Source organism: Salmo salar, chromosome ssa01, assembly GCF_905237065.1.
Source record: "Salmo salar chromosome ssa01, Ssal_v3.1, whole genome shotgun sequence".
NCBI lineage: Eukaryota > Metazoa > Chordata > Actinopteri > Salmoniformes > Salmonidae > Salmo > Salmo salar.
This window is the reverse complement of record NC_059442.1, coordinates 106,289,825-106,308,609: the sequence shown is the minus strand read 5'-3', so window position 1 is coordinate 106,308,609 and position 18,785 is coordinate 106,289,825. Positions and strand designations below refer to the sequence as shown.

Here is an 18,785-nt window from a genome sequence, read left to right as displayed (position 1 = left end):
CCTGGACGGTTCTGACCTAGAATATGTGGACAACTACAAATACCTAGGTGTCTGGCTAGACTGTAAACTCTCCTTCCAGACTCATATTAAACATCTCCAATCCAAAATCAAATCTAGAATCGTCTTTCTATTTTGCAACAAAGCCTCCTTCACTCACGCCGCCAAACTTACCCTCGTAAAACTGACTATCCTACCGATCCTCGACTTTGACGATGACATCTACAAAATAGCTACCACTAATCTACTCAGCAAACTTGATGCATTCTATCACAGTGCCATCCGTTTTGTTACCAAATCACCTTATACCACCCACCACTGCGACCTGTATGCTCTTGTCAGCTGGCCCTCGCTCCATATTCGTCGCCAGACCCACTGGCTCCAGGTCATCTACAAGTCTTTGCTAGGTAAAGCTCCGCCTTATCTCAGCTCACTGGTCACAATAACAACACCCACCCGTAGCACGCGCTCCAGCAGATATATCTCACTGGTCAGCCCCAAAGCCTTTGGCCGCCTTTCCTTCCAGTTCTCTGCTGCCAGTGACTGGAACGAATTGCAAAAATCGCTGAAGCTGGAGACTTACATTTCCCTCACTAACTTTAAACATCAGCTATCTGAGCAGCTAACCGATCGCTGCAGCTGTACATAACCCATCTGTAAATAGCCCACCCAATCGACCTACCTCATCCCCATATTGTTTTTATTTACTTCTCTGCTCTTTTGCACAACAGTATCTCTACTTACACATCATCATCTGCTCATTTATCACTCCAGTGTTAATCTGCTAAATTGTAATTACTTCGCTACTATGGCCTATTTATTGCCATACCTCCTCATGCCATTTGCACACACTGTATATAGACTTTCTTTTTTCTATTGTGTTATTGTTTGTACGCTTGTTTATTCCATATAACTCTGTGTTGTTGTTTCTGTCGCACTGCTCTGCTTTATCTTGGCCAGGTCGCAGTTGTAAATGAGAACATGTTCTCAACTGTCCTACCTGGTTAAATAAAGGTGAAATACAAATTACAAATAAAAAAAGAGCCTATAGAAAGGTTTGAATGCCTTGATCTGCTTGGCTGTTCCTTTTAATGTACATGCTAATGAAATGATTTAAGAGGTACATGAGTGTGAACGTGTGTTTGTCCGTGGTGAGATTCAAACACGTTAACACTAGATTATTACACTAGATATTTACGTTATACGTCCACCTCGACCAGCTACCCTCTTTCAGTGTTGCCTTAAATAACCATCTGACTTATGTAACCATACCAAACGTAACTTATAATAATTTGAGTGTTCTGGATTTATGTTTACTAAGTTACATCTAGTCTAGTAATGTAACCTAACATAAACATATCATACTATATGAATGGAGTGGCACAGATTTAAGTAAACTATAATATGTTTTGCTTGGATTCCAGACCTCTCTGTGTCACATGGTCTGCACATCAGCCAGGCTCGGAAACTACAACCAAATTTCACCCCCACAGTTCACTCCCATGTTATCTGATTCTGAGCTCACTATGCAACAGTTGTGTGCAGCTATGCAGTTGAACAGGTTCTTGTTCCAAGGAATAGAAAGAATAAGGTAGTTTGATCACATCACAATAGTTTGATTACAGAACACTAGTACATTTATCAGACAAGGCTGCAGTGCCTCAATAGCACTGATTCAACCAGGTAAATGTATCAGCTAGTTGTCTTTTGAAATGTGTTATACTATGTTATTACATTTACATTTACATTTAAGTCATTTAGCAGACGCTCTTAACCAGAGCGACTTACAAATTGGTGCATTCACCTTATGATATCCAGTGGAACAACCACTTTACAATAGTGCATCTAAATCTTTTAAGGGGGGTTAGAAGGATTACTTTATCCTATCCTAGGTATTCCTTAAAGAGGTGGGGTTTCAGGTGTCTCCGGAAGGTGGTGATTGACTCCGCTGTCCTGGCGTCGTGAGGGAGCTATCCATTGTTATTGTAGAATTAATGCTACAGTATTGCTTTCCTGGTTTCAAGTTATGTTAGTCTTTATCTTTATGATGAATGTAATTGTCTTCTTCAGGAATGAAGGTGACTCAACTAGACTGTCTGTGTGTGATTCTTCTACATCTCCTACACACAGCAGGCTCTGGTACAGTAGAATACACATTTAATATCTCACTGCCTTTAATACCTCTGTGTGTGTGATTCTTCTACATTTCCTACACACAGCAGGCTCTGAGTACAGTTGTCACATCCTGACCAGTATAAGGGGTTATTTGTTATTGTAGTTTGGTCAGGACGTGGCAGGGGTGTGTTTGTTTAGAGTGTTTCGGGGTTTGTTGGGCAATGTTCTGTTTTAAGAGGGGTGTTTGTTTAGAGTGTTTCGGGGTTTGTTGGGCTATGTTCTGTTTTAAGAGGGGTGTTTGTTTAGAGTGTTTTGGGGTTTGTTGGGTTATGTTCTTGTCAGTCTATTTCTATGTTAGTTCTAGTATGTCTATTTCTATGTGATGTTTGTTGGGTTGACCTTCAATTGGAAGCAGCTGCTCCTAGTTGCTTCTAATTGAAGGTCCTATTTAAGAGGGGTGTTTTTTCTATGGGATTTGTGGGTAGTTGTTCCTTGTTTAGTGTTTGTTGCACCTGACAGGACTGTTTCGTTTTTTTTTTGTATACGTATTTAGTTGTTTCCCCTTCTTCAAATAAAAAGAAGATGAGTATACATATTCCCGCTGCATTTTGGTCCAATCCTTATGACAACAGTAGAATACACATTTAATATCTCACTGCCTTTAATACCTCTGTGTGTGTGATTAATATGATCTCATTGTGTCTTTAGTCACTATTGTGGTCTTAAGGGTTCTACACGGTCTAAACAAATGGAGCCGACGGAGGTCCTTTTGCTTCTCTGTCTACATAGTTCTACGTACTTTTGTCCGTCGGCTCCGTTGGGTAAACTGTGGAGATCCCTTTAGGGTGTCTGGCCTAAGGTGATTTCCTCTCCTGGTCTCCTTTCCTTCATCTGCACTGGTGTATGTGTGTGTGTGATTAATATTATCTCATTGTGTCTTTAGTTGCTTGTGTAGTGTTAAGGTGCATAACCTAAGGTGGATTCCTCTCCTAGTCTCCTTTCCTTCCTCTGCACTGATGTAAAAACTAAACTAAAGGTGAATCCAACTCTTCTGTAGGCATCCACCCTATAGTACTACTATATATACTACAGTGTATAGTACTGCTATATATACTACAGTGTCTAGTACCACTATATATACTACAGTGTATAGTACTACTATATATACTACAGAGTATAGTACTACTATATATACTACAGTGTATAGTACTACTATATATACTACAGTGTATAGTACTACTATATATACTAAAGTGTATAGTAGTATAGTACTACTATATATACTACAGTTTATAGTAGTATAGTACTACTATATATACTACAGTATATAGTACTACTATATATACTACAGTGTCTAGTACTACTATATATACTACAGTGTCTAGTACTACTATATATACTACAGTATATAGTACTACTATATATATTAAAGTGTATAGTAGTATAGTACTACTATATATACTACAGCGTATAGTACTACTATATATACACTACAGTGTATAGTAGTATAGTACTACTATATATGCTACAGTGTATTTCAGATCAGTGCAGATGAGAGGGACGACCACTTTAAACTATTGAAACTGTTAATCTGTCTGTTCTCTTCAGAGAAGTTTGAGGTTCTTGGTCCAACTGATCCCATTGTTGCTGTGGCTGGTGATGACATCATTCTGCCATGTTACCTCAAACCCAACATCAGCGCTGAGGACATGACAGTGGACTGGCTGAACCTGGACTTCAAAGACAGTCGTGTCTATCGTTACCAAAACCACAGAATCATACGAGATTATCAGATTCCCTACTATAGAGGAAGAACTTCACTGTTTGAAGAGGAGCTGTGGAGGGGAAACACCTCTTTGAAACTGACCAGGGTACAAGGCACTGATGAGGGACGTTACAAATGCTTTATTAAGGCAAAGAGCTGGTATGATGATTTCACTATTCAAGTCCTCGTTAAAGGTGAGGTTTATTTTCATGTTAATGTAATAATCTAACTACAGTACAATGACATCAACTCTTTTCTTCATATTACTGGATACAGTATGTGTCTATTTGTTCACAGCCTGTCACCAGTTAACATCCAGTCTATCTGTGTGTCTGTAGCTGTAGGATCCAAGCCAGTGGTGTCCATTGAGGGACACAGAGAGGGAGGGATGGGTCTGCTGTGTGAATCAGAAGGCTGGCACCCTGAGCCTGAGCTGGCGTGGCTGGACAGTAAAGGAGTCCATCTCTCTGCTGGACCTCCTGAAACACACAGAGACTTCAAGGGATTCTACAGAGTCAAACAACATGTCATTGTCCAGGAGACTGACACCAACCGCTTTACCTGCAGAGTCCAACAGAGCCGGATCAATGAGAAGATGGAGACAGAGGTTCACCTCCCTAGTGAGTAACAACATAATATTATTTAGACATGAAACACTAGAGATATTGATGTGTTAATGTCCAGTATATGTTTTAACCAAAGGCTTTGAGACAACAATACAAAAGATTAGTGTTTATTATGATACACTCCACTGCTGTGTGGTAGTATTAGTACCAAACCCTGTTGTTGATATGTGTGGTATTATTAGTACCAAACCCTGTTGTTGATATGTGTGGTAGTATTAGAACCAAACCCTGTTGTTGATGTGTAATGATGTGTGTGGTAGTATTAGTACCAAACCCTGTTGTTGATGTGTAATGATGTGTGGTAGTATTAGTACCAAACCCTGTTGTTGATGTGTAATGATGTGTGTGGTAGTATTAGTACCAAACCCTGTTGTTGATGTGTAATGATATGTGTGGTAGTATTAGTAACAAACCCTGTTGTTGATGTGTAATGATGTGTGGTAGTGTTAGTATCAAACCGGGTTGTTGATGTGTAATGATGTGTGTGGTAGTATTAGTACCAAACCCTGTTGTTGATGTGTGATGATGTGTGGTAGTATTAGTACCAAACCCTGTTGTTGATGTGTAATGATGTGTGGTAGTATTAGTACCAAACCCTGTTGTTGATGTGTAATGATATGTGTGGTAGTATTAGTAACAAACCCTGTTGTTGATGTGTAATGATGTGTGGTAGTGTTAGTATCAAACCGGGTTGTTGATGTGTAATGATGTGTGTGGTAGTATTAGTACCAAACTCTGTTGTTGATGTGTAATGATGTGTGGTAGTATTAGTACCAAACCCTGTTGTTGATGTGTGGTAGTATTAATACCAAACCCTGTTGTTGATGTGTAATGATGTGTGGTAGTATTAGTACCAAACCCTGTTGTTGATGTGTGGTAGTATTAGTACCAAACCCTGTTGTTGATGTGTAATGATGTGTGGTAGTATTATTACCAAACCCTGTTGTTGATGTGTGATGATGTGTGGTAGTATTAGTACCAAACCCTGTTGATGTGTAATGATGTGTGGTAGTATTAGTACCAAACCCTGTTGTTGATGTGTAATGATGTGTGTGGTAGTATTAGTACCAAACCCTGTTGTTGATGTGTGGTAGTATTAGTACCAAACTCTGTTGTTGATGTGTAATGATGTGTGGTAGTATTAATACCCAACCCTGTTGTTGATGTGTAATGATGTGTGTGTTAGTACTAGTACCAAACCCTGTTGTTGATGTGTAATGATGTGTGGTAGTATTAGTACCAAACCCTGTTGTTGATGTGTAATGATGTGTGTGGTAGTATTAGTACCAAACCCTGTTGTTGATGTGTAATGATGTGTGGTAGTATTAATACCAAACCCTGTTGTTGATAATTTGTAAGTCGCTCTGGATAAGAGCGTCTGCTAAATGACTTAAATGTAAATGTAATGTGTAATGATGTGTGTGTTTTAGGTGAGTTATTTGATTACGCAACCCCATTGAGAATGGCCTTCATTCTGTTATGCTGTCTGGGAGCCGTCACTGTGATTGGGTTAGCTCTGGCTATCTACTGCATATGCAATCAGAAAGGTAATGGAAAGATGTCACGAATGTTGAATTGTTTTTTTCCAGTGCTTTTTTCAACCTCAACACATTCACAGTGGTTGTATTCTAAGGATACAGGATAATATACTACATGTGCAGGTGACTAATATGTTAACACTGATGACTGATTTTAACCTGCAGGTGATTCACATGTTAACACTGATGACTGATTTTAATCTGCAGGTGATTCACATGTTGGCACTGATGACTGATTTTAATCTGCAGGTGTGATAATAGATAAAGATTAACTAAACAGACTAAAGCTTCTAGTGTTCATGTTAATGATGTTGTCACTGTCTTCCATCTACTCTACATGTTTACAGATTACCACAAGAAGGAGAAGGGTAAGTATTGTCTTCAGATCATAACGTTATACACAGTTGAAGTCGGAAGTTTATATACACTTAGGTTGGAGTCATTAAAACTCGTTTTTCAACCACTCCACAAATTTCTTGTTAACAAACTATAGTTTTTGAAAGTCGGTTAGGTCATCTACTTTGTGCATGACACAAGTAATTTTTCCAACAATTGTTTACAGACAGATTATTTCACTTATAATTCACTGTATCACAATTCCAGTGGGTCAGAAGTTTACATACACTAAGTTGACTGTGCCTTTAAACAGCTTGAAAAATCTCCGAAATTGTTGTCATGGCTTTAGAAGCTTCATTTGAGTCAATTGGAGGTGTACCTGTGGATGTATTTCAAGGCCTACCTTTAAACTCAGTGCCTCTTTGCTTGACATCATGGGAGAATCAAAAGAAGTCAACCAAGACCTCAGAAAAAATATTGTTACGACCTCCACAAGTCTGGTTCATCCTTGGGAGCAATTTCCAAATGCCTGAAGGTACCACATTCATCTGTACAAACAATAGTATGCAAGTATAAACACCATGGGACCACGCAGCCGTCATACCGCTCAGGAAGGAGACGCGTTCTGTCTCCTAGAGATGAACGATACTTTGACGCGAAAAGTGCAAATCAATCCCAGAACAACAGCAAAGGACCTTGTGAAGATGCTGGAGGAAACAGGTACAACAGTATCTATATCCACAGTAAAATGAGTCCTATATTTTTCTTATTTTTTAATTTCACCTTTATTTATCCAGATAGGCCAGTTGAGAACAAGTTCTCATTTACAACTGCGACCTGGCCAAGATAAAGCATAGTGGTGCGACAAGAACAACAACACAGAGTTACACATTTAAACAAACGTACAGTCAATAACACAAAAGAAAAGAAAAATAGAAAGATCTATGTATAGTTTCGCAAATGTAGAAGAGTAGGGAGGTAGGCAATAAATAGGCCATAGAGGCGAAAATAATTACAATTTAGCATTAATACTGGAGTGATATATGTGCAGATGATGATGTGCAAGTAGAGACACTGGGGTGCAAAAAAGCAAGAGGGTAGTAATAATATGGGGATGAGGTAGTCGGGTGTGCTATTTACAGATTGGCTGTGTACAGGTACAGTGATCTGTAAGCTGCTCTGACAGCTGATGCTTAAAGTTAGAGAGCGAGATATAAGACTCCAGCTTCAGAGATTTTTGGAATTCGTTCCAGTCATTGGCAGCAGAGAACTGGAAGGAAAGGCAGCCAAAGGAAGTGTTGACTTTGGGGATGACCAGTGCAATATACCTGCTGGAGCGCGTGCTATGGGTGGGTGTTGCTATGGTGACCAGTGAGCTGAGAAGGCGGGGCTTTACCTAGCAAAGACTTATAGATGACCTGGAGCCAGTGGGTTTGGCGATGGATATGTAATGAGGGCCAGCCAACGAGAGCATAGAGGTCGCAGTGGTGGGTAGTATATGGGGGCTTTGGTGATAAAACGGATGGCACTGTGATAGACTACATCCAGTTTGCTGAGTAGAGTGTTGGGAGCTATTTTGTAAATGACATCGCCGAAGTCAAGGATCGGTAGGATAGTCAGTTTTACGAGGGTATGTTTGGCGGCATGAGTGAAGGAGGCTTTGTTGCGAATTAGGAAGCCGATTCTAGATGTAATTTTGGATTGGAGATGCTTAAAGTGAGTCTGGAAGGAGAGTTTACAGTCTAACCAGACACCTAGGTATTTGTAGTTGTCCACATATTCTAGGTCAGAACTGTCCAGAATAGTAATGCTAGTTGGGCGGGAGGGTGCGGGCAGCAATTGGTTGAAGAACATGCACTTAGTTTTACTAGCATTTAAACGCAGTTGGAGGCCACGGAAGGAGTGTTGTATGGCGTTGAAGCTTGTTTGGAGGTTTGTTAGCACAGTATCCAAAGAAGGGCCAGATGTATACAGAATGGTGTCGTCTGTGTAGAGGTGGATCAGAGAATCATCAGCAGCAAGAGCAACATCATTGATATATACAGAGAAAAGAGTCGGCCCGAGAATTGAGCCCTGTGGCACCCCCATAGAGACTGCCAGAGGTCCGGAGAACAGGTCCTCCGATTTGACACACTGAACTCTATCTGAGAAGTAGTTGGTGAACCAGGCGAGGCAGTCATTTGAGAAGCCAAGGCTATTGAGTCAGCCGATAAGAATGCGGTGATTGAGAGTCGAAAGCCTTGGCCAGGTTGATGAAGACTGCTGCACAGTAAGATGGCGGTTATGATATCGTTTAGGACCTTGAGCGTGGACGAGGTGCACACATGACCAGCTCGGAAACCAGATTGCATAGTGGAGAAGGTACGGTGGGATTCAAAATGGTTGGTGATCTGTTTATTAACAGGATGGATATAGGTCTATAACAGTTTGGGTCTAAGGTGACACCCCTTTAAAAAGGGGGGATGACCGCGTCAGCTTTACAATCTTTGTGGATCTCAGACGATACGAAAGAGAGATTGAATAGGCTAGTAATAGGGGTTGCAACAATTTCGGCAGATCATTTTTTGAAAGAGAGGGTCCAGATTATCTCGCCCAGCTGATTTGTAGGGATCCTGCAGTTGCTACAGGGGGTGCTGAGGTGTTGACTGGGGTAGGGGTAGCCAGGTGGAAAGCATGGCCAGCTGTGGAAAAATGCTTATTGAAATTATCGCTTATCGTAGATTTATCGGTGGTGACAGTGTTTCCTATCCTCAGTGCAGTGGGCAGCTGGGAGGAGGTGCTCTTATTCTCCATGGACTTTCCAGTGTCCCAAAACTTTTTGGAATTAGTGCTACAGGAAGCAAATTTCTGTTTGAAAAAACTAGCCTTAGCTTTCCTAACTGACTGAGTATATTGGTTCCTGACTTCCCCGAAGAGTTGCATATCGCAGGGGGCTATTCGATGCTAATGCAGAACGCCACAGGATGTTTTTGTGCTGGTCAAGGGCAGTCAATTCTGGGGTGAACCAAGGGCTATATCTGTTCTTAGTTCAACATTTTTGAATGGGGCATGCCTTATTTAAGATGGAGAGGAAAGCACTTTTGAAGAGCAACCAGGCATCCTCTACTGACGGGATGAGGTCAATATCCTTCCAGGATACCCGGGCCAGGTTGGTTAGAAAGGCCTGCTCGCTGAAGTGTTTTAGGGAGCGTTTGACAGTGATGAGGGGTGGTCGTTTGACCGTGGACCCATTACGCACGCAGGCAATGAGGCAGTGAACTCTGAGATCCTGGTTGAAGACAGCAGAGGTGTACTTAGAGGGCAAGTTGGTCAGGATGATATCTAAGAGGGTGCCCGTGGTTACGATTTTTGGGTTGTACCTGGTAGGTTCCTTGATAATTTGTGTGAGATTGAGGGCATCTAGCTTAGATTGTAGAATGGCCGGGGTGTTAAGCATATCCCAGTTTAGGTCACCTAACAGTACGAACTCTGAAGATAGATGGGGGCAATCAATTCACATATGGTGTCCAGGGCACAGCTGGGGGCTGATGGGGGTCTATAACAAGCGGCAACGGTGAGAGACTTGTTTCTGGAAAGGTGGATTTTAAAAGAAGAAGCTTGAATTGTTTTGAAACAAATGCTTTTATTGTTATAGAAGTCAATAAATGAGAGCACCTGGGGAATGGGAGTGATGCTGGGGGCTGCAGAGCTTGGGTTAACCTCTACATCACCAGAGGAACAGAGGAGGAGTAGGGTAAGAGTACGGCTAATGGCTAAAAGAACTGGTCGTCTAATGCGTTCGGAAAAGAGAGTAAAGGGGGCAGGTTTCTGGGCACAGAAGGATAGATTCAAGGCATAATGTACAGACAAAGGTATGGTAGGATGTGAGTACAGTGGAGGTAAGCCTAGGCATTGAGTGACAATAAGAGAGGTATTGTCTCTAGAAGCACCATTTAAGCCAGGTGCGGTCACCGCATGTGTGGAGGGTGGAACAACAGAGCTAGCTAAGGCATATTGAGCAGGGTTGGAGGTTCTACAGTGAAATAAGACAAAAATTACTATCCAAAACAGCAATAGACAAGGCATATTGACATTAGGGAGAGGCATGTATAGCCGAGTAATCATAGGGTCCAGTGAGTAGCTAGGCGAGTTGGAGGCACAGATTCAGACAGCTAGCAGGCCGGGGCTAGCAGCAGGCTAGCAGATGGGCCTCAGGGGGACATCGCAACGGGGGAGCCTGTTGAAACCCCCTCGGACGGTTACGTCAGCAGACCAGTTGGGATGGATCGGCAGGGCTCCGTGTTGGCAGCAAGGGGTCCAGGCCAATTGGCAAAAGAGTTAATTGAAGCTCAGGAATTGCTTGATAGATCTATTCAGCTAGCTGGGAGATGGGCCTAGATTCAAGGCTAGCTCCAGGCTAACTGGTGCATGCTTTGGGACAGAGGCGTTAGCCAGGAGTAGCCAGTCGGATAGCAGCTAGCTAACTGCGATGATCCGGAGTAAAGGTTCAGAGCTTGCGGTAGGAATCCAGAGATATGGTGGAGAAAAGCAGTCCGATATGCTCTGGGTTGATATCGCGCTGTGCAGGCTGGCAGGAGTTGACCGGGCTAAAGCTGGCAGATGTCCCAGTTAACGGTGATGGCTAACTAGCAGCGGCTAACTGACTACTAGCTAGTAGCTGGCTAGCTTGAAGGGGGTTACGTTTCTAACGTATAAAAAATAGCAGATCCATAACGCAATGGGTGAGGCGGGTTGCAGGAGAGTATGTTCAGTCCGTAGATGGACAAATTAGATAAAAAAATATATACAAAGAAAGAAACAATATATACAAGGGACGGGATAAGACAATGAAAACATCCCACTGCTACGCCATTTATATCGACATAACCTGAAAGGTCGCTCAGCAAGGAAGAAGCCACTGCTCCAAAACCGGCATAAAAAACCCAGACTACGGTTTTCAACTGCACATGGGGACAAAGATCGTACATTTTGGAGAAATGTCTTCTGGTCTGATGAAACAAAAATAGAACTGTTTGGCCATAATGACCATTGTTATGTTCGGAGGAAAAAGGGGGGAGGCTTGCAAGCCGAAGAACACCATCCCAACCTTGAAGCACGGGGTGGCAGCATCATGATGTGGGGGGTGCTTTGCTGCAGGAGGGACTGGTGCACTTCACAAAATAGATGGCTTCATAAGGAAGGAAAATTATGTGGAAATATTGAAGCAACATCTCAAGACTGAAAGTTAAAGCTTGGTCGCAAATGGGCCTTCCAAATGGACAATGACCCCAAGGATACTTCCAAAGTTGTGGCAAAATGGCTTAAGGACAACAAAGTCAAGGTATTGGAGTGGCCATCACAAAGCCCTGACCTCAATCCCATAGAAAATTTGTGGGCAGAACTGAAAAAAACGTGCGAGCAAGGAGGCCTAAAAAACCTGACTCAGATACACCAGTTCTGTCAGGAGGAATGGGCCAAAATTCACCCAACTTATTGTGGGAAGCTTGTGGAAGGCTACCCAAAACGTTTGACCCAAGTTAAACAACTTAAAGGCAATGCTACCAAATACTAATTGAGTGTATGTAAACTTCTGACCCACTGGGAACGTGATGAAAGAAATAAAAGCTGAAATAAATCAATAATTCTATCTACTATTATTCTGACATTTCACATTCTTAAAATAAAGTGGTGATCCTAACTGACCTAAAACAGGGATTTTTTACAAGGATTAAATGTCAGGAATTGTGAAAACTGAGTATAAATGTATTTGGCTAAGGTGTATGTAAACTTCCGACTTCAACTGTAAACCAATGTCTCTTCCGTAGATCTAACTTCTAGTGAAGTAGGAAACGCACAATGTTCTGCATATTAATGTTCCCTGACTTTCATCTGATGTTGGAACATTGATATGAGACAAGGAGTCCCAGAGAGAGACTACATCTTCTAGTGTTCATGTTAATAATGTTCTCACTGTCTTCCATCTACTCTACATATTTACAGATGAAATCATGGAGGAGAAGGGTAAGTAGTGGCTTCAGATCATCACTTTGCTAGATTTATGAAAGCACATTTTATGTTTATTTATTTGTTGACCACAAAGGGCAATCGGTAGTCGATACATCCATTTTGGACTGATAAATGTATTATATGTACCAATTAATTCTTGAAGAATATAACTTATTAAATATTAAAGAGCTTAGTTTAACGCCGTACTCCAAAAATTCAAGTTTTTTTTTTAACCTCAATGTTTGTAAACAAAGAAAATGTAAACAAACACTATATAGCCTCCAAACATATTTGAAACTAAAATGTTGATACAGTATCATGGATGGTCAGTGCTTGCATCCATAGCTCTGTCTATGAATTTGGGAGTAATATTATTTCTCCAGACCCTCCATCAGCTTTTTACCAAAACAACAGTGGCTGGGATCACGCTTTGTTATTGTTTCAACTTCTGATTCAAATCAATCAAATCAATCAATCAAATGTATTTTTATATAGCCCTTCTTACATCAGCTGATATCTCAAAGTGCTGTACAGAAACCCAGCCTAAAACCCCAAACAGCAAGCAAAGCATGTGAAAGAAGCACGGTGGCTAGGAAAACTCCCTAGGAAAAACTCCCCTAGAAAGGCCAAAAACCTGGGAAGAAACCTAGAGAGGAAACCAGGCTATGAGGGGTGGCCAGTCCTCTTCTGTCTGTGCAGGGTGGATATTATAACAGAACATGGTCAAGATGTTAAAATGTTAAAATGTTCATAAATGACCAGCATGGTCAAATAATAATAATAATCATAGTAGTTGTCGGGGGTGCAACAAGCACGTCCGGTGAACAGGTCAGGGTTCCATAGGCAGAACAGTTGAAACTGGAGCAGCAGCACGGCCAGGTGGACTGGGGACAGCAAGGGAGTCATCATACCAGGTAGTCCTGAGGCATGGTCCTAGGGCTCAGGTCCTCGAGAGAAAGACAGAAAGAGAGAAAGAGAGAATTAGAGAGAGCATATTTAAATTCACACAGGACACCGGATAAGACAAGAGAAATACTCCAGATGTAACAGACTGACCCTAGCCCCGACACATAAACTATTGCAGCATAAATACTGGAGGCTGAGACAGGAGGGATCAGAAGACACTGTGGTCCCATCCGATGATACCCCGGACAGGGCCAAACAGGCAGGATATAACCCCACCCACTTTGCCAAAGCACAGCCCCACACCACTAGAGTGGATGTCTCCAACCACCAACTTACCGTCCTAAGACAAGGCCGAGTATAGCCCACAACGATCTCCGCCCATGGCACAACCCAAGGGGGCGCCAACCCAGACAGGAAGACCACGTCAGTGACTCAACCCACTCAAGTGACGCACCCCTCCCATGGACGGCATGGAAGAACACCAGTAAGCCAGTGACTCAGCCCCTGTAATAGGGTTAGAGGCAGAGAATCCCAGTGGAAAGAGGGGAACCGGCAAGGCAGAGACAGCAAGGGCGGTTCGTTGCTCCAGCCTTTCCGTTCACCTTCACACTCCTGGGCCAGACTATACTTAATCATAGGACCTACTGAAGAGATAAGTCTTCAGTAAAGACTTAAAGGTTGAGACTGAGTCTGCGTCTCTCACATTGGTAGGCAGACCATTCCATAAAAATGGAGCTCTATAGGAGAAAGCCCTACCTCCAGCCGTTTGCTTAGAAATTCTAGGGACAATTAGGAGGCCTGCGTCTTGTGACCGTAGCGTACGTGTAGGTATGTACGGCAGGACCAAATCGGAAAGATAGGTAGGGAGCAAGCCCATGTAATGCTTTGTAGGTTAGCAGGGTAAAACCTTGAAATCAGCCCTTGCCTTAACAGGGAAGCCAGTGTAGGGAGGCTAGCACTGGAGTAATATGATCAAATTTTTTGGTTCTAGTCAGGATTCTAGCAGCCGTATTTAGCACTAACTGAAGTTTATTTAGTGCTTTATCCCGGGTAGCTCGGAAAGTAGAGCATTGCGGTAGTCCAGCCTAGAAGTAACAAAAAGCATGGATAAATTTTTCTAGCGTCATTTTGGACAGAAAGTTTCAGATTTTTGCAAATGTTACGTAGATGGAAAAAAAGCTGTCCTTGAAACAGTCTTGATATGTTCTTCAAAAAGAGTTATCAGGGTCCAGAGTAACGCTGAGGTCCTTCACAGTTTTATTTGAGACGACTGTACAACCATCCAGATTAATTGTCAGATTCAACAGAAGATCTCTTTGTTTCTTGGGACCTAGAACAAGCATCTCTGTTTTGTCCGAGTTTAAAAGTAGAAAGTTTGCAGCCATCCACTTCTTTATGTCTGATACACAGGCTTCTAGCGAGGGCAATTTTGGGGCTTCACCATGTTTCATTGAAATGTACAGCTGTGTGTCGTCCGCATAGCAGTGAAATTTAACATTATGTTTTCGAATGACATCCCCAAGAGGTAAAATATATAGTGAAAAACAATAGTGGTCCTAAAACGGAACCTTGAGGAACACCGAAATTTACAATTGATTTGTCAGAGGACAAACCATTCACAGAGACAAACTGATATCTTTCCTACAGATAAGATCTAAACCAGGCCAGAACTTGTCCATGTAGACCAATTTGGGTTTCCAATCTCTCCAAAAGAATGTGGTGATCGATGGTATCAAAGCGGCACTAAGATCTAGGAGCACGAGGACAGATGCAGAGCCTCGGTCTGACGTCATTAAAAGGTCATTTACCACCTTCACAAGTGCAGTCTCAGTGCTATGATGGGGTCTAAAACCAGACTGAAGCGTTTCGTATACATTGTTTGTCTTCAGGAAGGCAGTGAGTTGCTGTGCAACAGCTTTTTCTAAAATTTTGAGAGGAATGGAAGATTCGATATAGGCCGATAGTTTTTTATAATTTCCTGGATCAAGAGAGGCTTTTTCAAGAGAGGCTTTATTACTGCCACTTTTAGTGAGCTTGGTACACATCCGGTGGATAGAGAGCCGTTTATTATGTTCAACATAGGAGGGCCAAGCACAGGGAAGCAGCTCTTTCAGTAGTTTAGTTGGAATAGGGTCCAGTATGCAGCTTGAGGGTTTGGAGGCCATGATTATTTTCATCATTGTGTCAAGAGATATAGTACTAAAACACTTTAGTATCTCCCTTGATCCTAGGTCCTGGCAGAGTTGTGTAGACTCAGGACAATGGAGCTTTGGAGGAATACCCAGATTTAAAGAGGAGTCTGTAATTTGCTTTCAATGATCATGATCTTTTCCTCAAAGGAGTTCATAAATGTATTACTGCTGAAGTGAAAGCCATCCTCCATTTGCGAAGGCTGCTTTAGTTAGCTTTTGCGACAGTATCAAAAAGAAATTTCGGATTGTTCTTACTTTTCCTCAATTAAGTTGGAAAATAGGATGATCGAGCAGCAGTGAGGGCTCTTCGATACTGCACGGTACTGTCTTTCCAAGCTAGTCGGAAGACTTCCAGTTTGGTGTGTGGCGCCATTTCCGTTCCAATTTTCTGGAAGCTTGCTTCAGAGCTCGTGTATTTTCTGTATACCAGGGAGCTAGTTTCTTATGACAGATGTTTTTAGTTTTTTAGGGGTGAAACTGCATCTAGGGTATTGCGCAAGGTTAAATTGAGTTCCTCGGTTAGGTGGTTAACTGATTTTTGTCCTCTGACGTCCTTGGGTAGGCAGAGGCAGTCTGGAAGGGCATCAAGGAATCTTTGGGTTGTCTGAGAATTTATAGCACGACTTTTAATGCTCCTTGGTTGGGGTCTGAGCAGATTATTTGTTGCAATTGCAAACGTAATAAAATGGTGGTCCGATAGTCCAGGATTATGAGGAAAAACATTAAGATCCACAACATTTATTCCATGGGACAAAACTAGGTCCAGAGTATGACTGTGGCAGTGAGTAGGTCCAGAGACAGTGTTGGACAAAAACCCACTGAGTCGATGATGGCTCCGAAAGCCTTTTGGAGTGGGTCTGTAGACTTTTCCATGTGAATGTTAAAGTCACCAAAAATTTGAATATTATCTGCTATGACTACAAGATCCGATAGGAATTCAAGGGAACTCAGTGAGGAACACTGCATATGGCCCAGGAGGCCTGTAAACAGTAGCTATAAAAAGTGAGTGAGTAGGCTGCACAGATTTCATGACTAGAAGCTCAAAAGACGAAAACGTCATTGTTTTTTTTGGTAAATTGAAATTTGCTATGATAAATGTTAGCAACACCTCCGCCTTTGCCGGATGCACGGGGTATGGTCACTAGTGTAACCAGGGGGTGAGGCCTCATTTAACACAGTAAATTCATCAGGCTTGAGCCATGTTTCAGTCAGGCCAATCACATCAAGATTATTATCAGTGATTAGTTCATTGACTATAACTGCCTTGGAAGCGAGGGATCTAACATGAAGTAACCCAATTTTGAGATGTGAGGTATCACAATCTCTTTCAATAATGGCAGGAATGGAGGAGGTCTTTATACTAGTGAGATTGCTAAAGCGGAACACCGCCATTTTTAATTTTGCCCAACCTAGACCGAGGACGTCAGACACGGTCTCAATGGGGAAGCTGAGCTGACTACGCTTGACTGTGCTTAGTGGCAGACTCCACTAAGCTGGCAGGCTGGCTAACAGCCTGCTGCCTGCCTTCTGCACCCTATTTCATTGTGGAGCTAGAGGAGTTAGAGCCCTGTCTATGTTCGTAGATAAGATGAGAGCACCCTCCAGCTAGGATGGAGTCCGTCACTCCTCAACAGGCCAGGCTTGGTCCTGTTTGTGGTGAGTCCCAGAAAGAGGGCCAATTATCTACAAATTCTATCTTTTGGGAGGGGCAGAAAACAGTTTTCAACCAGCGATTGAGTTGTGAGACTCTGCTGTAGAGCTCATCACTCCCCTAACTGGGAGGGGGCCAGAGACAATTAATCGATGCCGATACATCTTTCTAGCTGATTTACACGCTGAAGCTATGTTGCGCTTGGTGACCTCTGACTGTTTCATCCTAACATCGTTGGTGCCGACGTGATAACAATATCTCAATACTCTCTACACTTTCGCCAGTTTTAGCTTTAGCCAGCACCGCCTTTAGATTAGCCTTAACGTCGGTAGCCCTGCCCCCTGGTAAACAGTGTATGATCGCTAAATGATTAGTTTTAAGTCTAATACTGCGGGTAATGGAGTCGCCAATGACTAGGGTTTTCAATTTGTCAGAGCTAATGGTGGGAGCCGTCGCCTCAGACCCCACAACGGGAGGAGTAGAGACCAGAGAAGTCTCGGCCTCCGACTCCGACTCGCTTAATGGGGAGAACCGGTTGAAAGTTTCTGCCGGCTGAATAAGCGACACCGGTTGAGCATTCCTACAGCGTTTCCTCCAGAAGCCATGAGAAAGTTGTCCGCCGCGGGGACCGTGCGCGGGGGTTTATACTAACGTTACTATCTGTACCTTACTGGTGGCACAGACGCTGTTTCATCCTTTCCTACACTGAAATTACCCTTGCTAACGATTGCGTCTGAAGCTGGGCTTGCAGCACAGCTATCCTTGCCGTAAAGCGTTATCGTTCTCCTGTATATTATAGAGTACAACGACTGCAATTAGAAGGCATCAAGTGTTAATGTTACTTAGCTTCGGCTGTTTGAAGTCCTGATGAACCATGTCCAGATAAAACCTCCGGTGGAAAAAAATTGAATGAAAAAAAAGTTGAGTGAGGGAAAAAGGTAAAAATATGAATGAAAAAGTTGAGTGAGGGAAAAAGTAAAATATACGGTAATGAAAAAGTAAAAAACCGTTAAGGTAGCAAAAGTAAGATCGGCAACAAAAGCACTAGCAGCGTAAACAAGTCTGCAAGTTGTGACCGGAAAGGGTCATTACTCCCTCTCTCTACCCTCTCTGAACACCTGATTGGCCTAGTTGTTCCTTCTGATGGTAGAACAGTGGTATGAGACAAGGGCCGGGATCAATTCAAATAATATACATTATAACAAAGCACAACTATAACAGACTTTAAAGGTAGTTTAAGTTTGAGTACATATGTGCAGTATATCTATGAATGGGATTATGCGAATGCAGGTGGAAAATGCCTTTAAAATGTACTCTCAGCGTGAAGTGTTAGCCGTATAGACACACATTGGATTGAAACGAGGAGTCCAGAGAGAGACTACTCTAGTATGTAATTAGTTAATATAAAGTTGGGAAGAAGGAGTATACTATAAATTATAACCAATGTTCTTCTATAGAATGTAACTTCTAGTGAAGTAGGAACACAAAGTGTGATTAATGTTCCTGATCTTTTATCTGTTGTGAAATTATATGAGACAAGGAGTTAGAGAGAAATAGATTTTTTGTAGTGTTATGTTAATGATTGTTTACATTGACTTCATTATTACATATAGAGAAAAGGAAGAGATATAACAATACACAGGAAGAAGTATATAAATTAGGTTGAGTCATTAA

At 42.2% G+C, this 18,785-nt stretch overlaps 1 protein-coding gene across 2 annotated transcripts; it reads left to right on the top strand.

Annotated features, from left to right (window-relative positions):
- Window positions 1-1,556: 1,556 nt before the first annotated feature.
- LOC106592896 (butyrophilin subfamily 1 member A1) lies at window positions 1,557-12,423 on the top strand. 2 transcript variants are annotated; one of them, XM_045687201.1, is made up of 7 exons: window positions 1,557-1,680; window positions 2,068-2,136; window positions 3,721-4,071; window positions 4,216-4,497; window positions 5,934-6,050; window positions 6,389-6,409; window positions 12,357-12,423. In XM_045687201.1, exons 2-7 carry the CDS (start codon window positions 2,070-2,072, stop codon window positions 12,383-12,385), a joined length of 867 nt encoding a protein of 288 aa, XP_045543157.1. In that variant the 5' UTR covers window positions 1,557-1,680; window positions 2,068-2,069; the 3' UTR covers window positions 12,386-12,423. The 2 variants fall into 2 exon arrangements, with proteins under 2 accessions (XP_045543157.1, XP_045543156.1); XM_045687200.1 differs by lacking the exon at window positions 1,557-1,680 and having other exon boundaries at window positions 1,915-2,136; window positions 12,357-12,422.
- The last annotated feature ends 6,362 nt before the right edge of the window (window positions 12,424-18,785 follow it).

What these genes read in the sequence shown, in the direction of transcription:
- LOC106592896 (XM_045687201.1), top strand. Translation starts at nt 2,070, where the DNA reads ATGAAGGTGACTCAACTAGACTGTCTGTGTGTGATTCTTCTACATCTC. An exon ending in CCTACACACAGCAGGCTCTG is followed by an intron (nt 2,137 to 3,720) that starts GTACAGTAGAAT and finishes TGTTCTCTTCAG; the next exon opens with AGAAGTTTGAGGTTCTTGGT. An exon ending in TATTCAAGTCCTCGTTAAAG is followed by an intron (nt 4,072 to 4,215) that starts GTGAGGTTTATT and finishes GTGTGTCTGTAG; the next exon opens with CTGTAGGATCCAAGCCAGTG.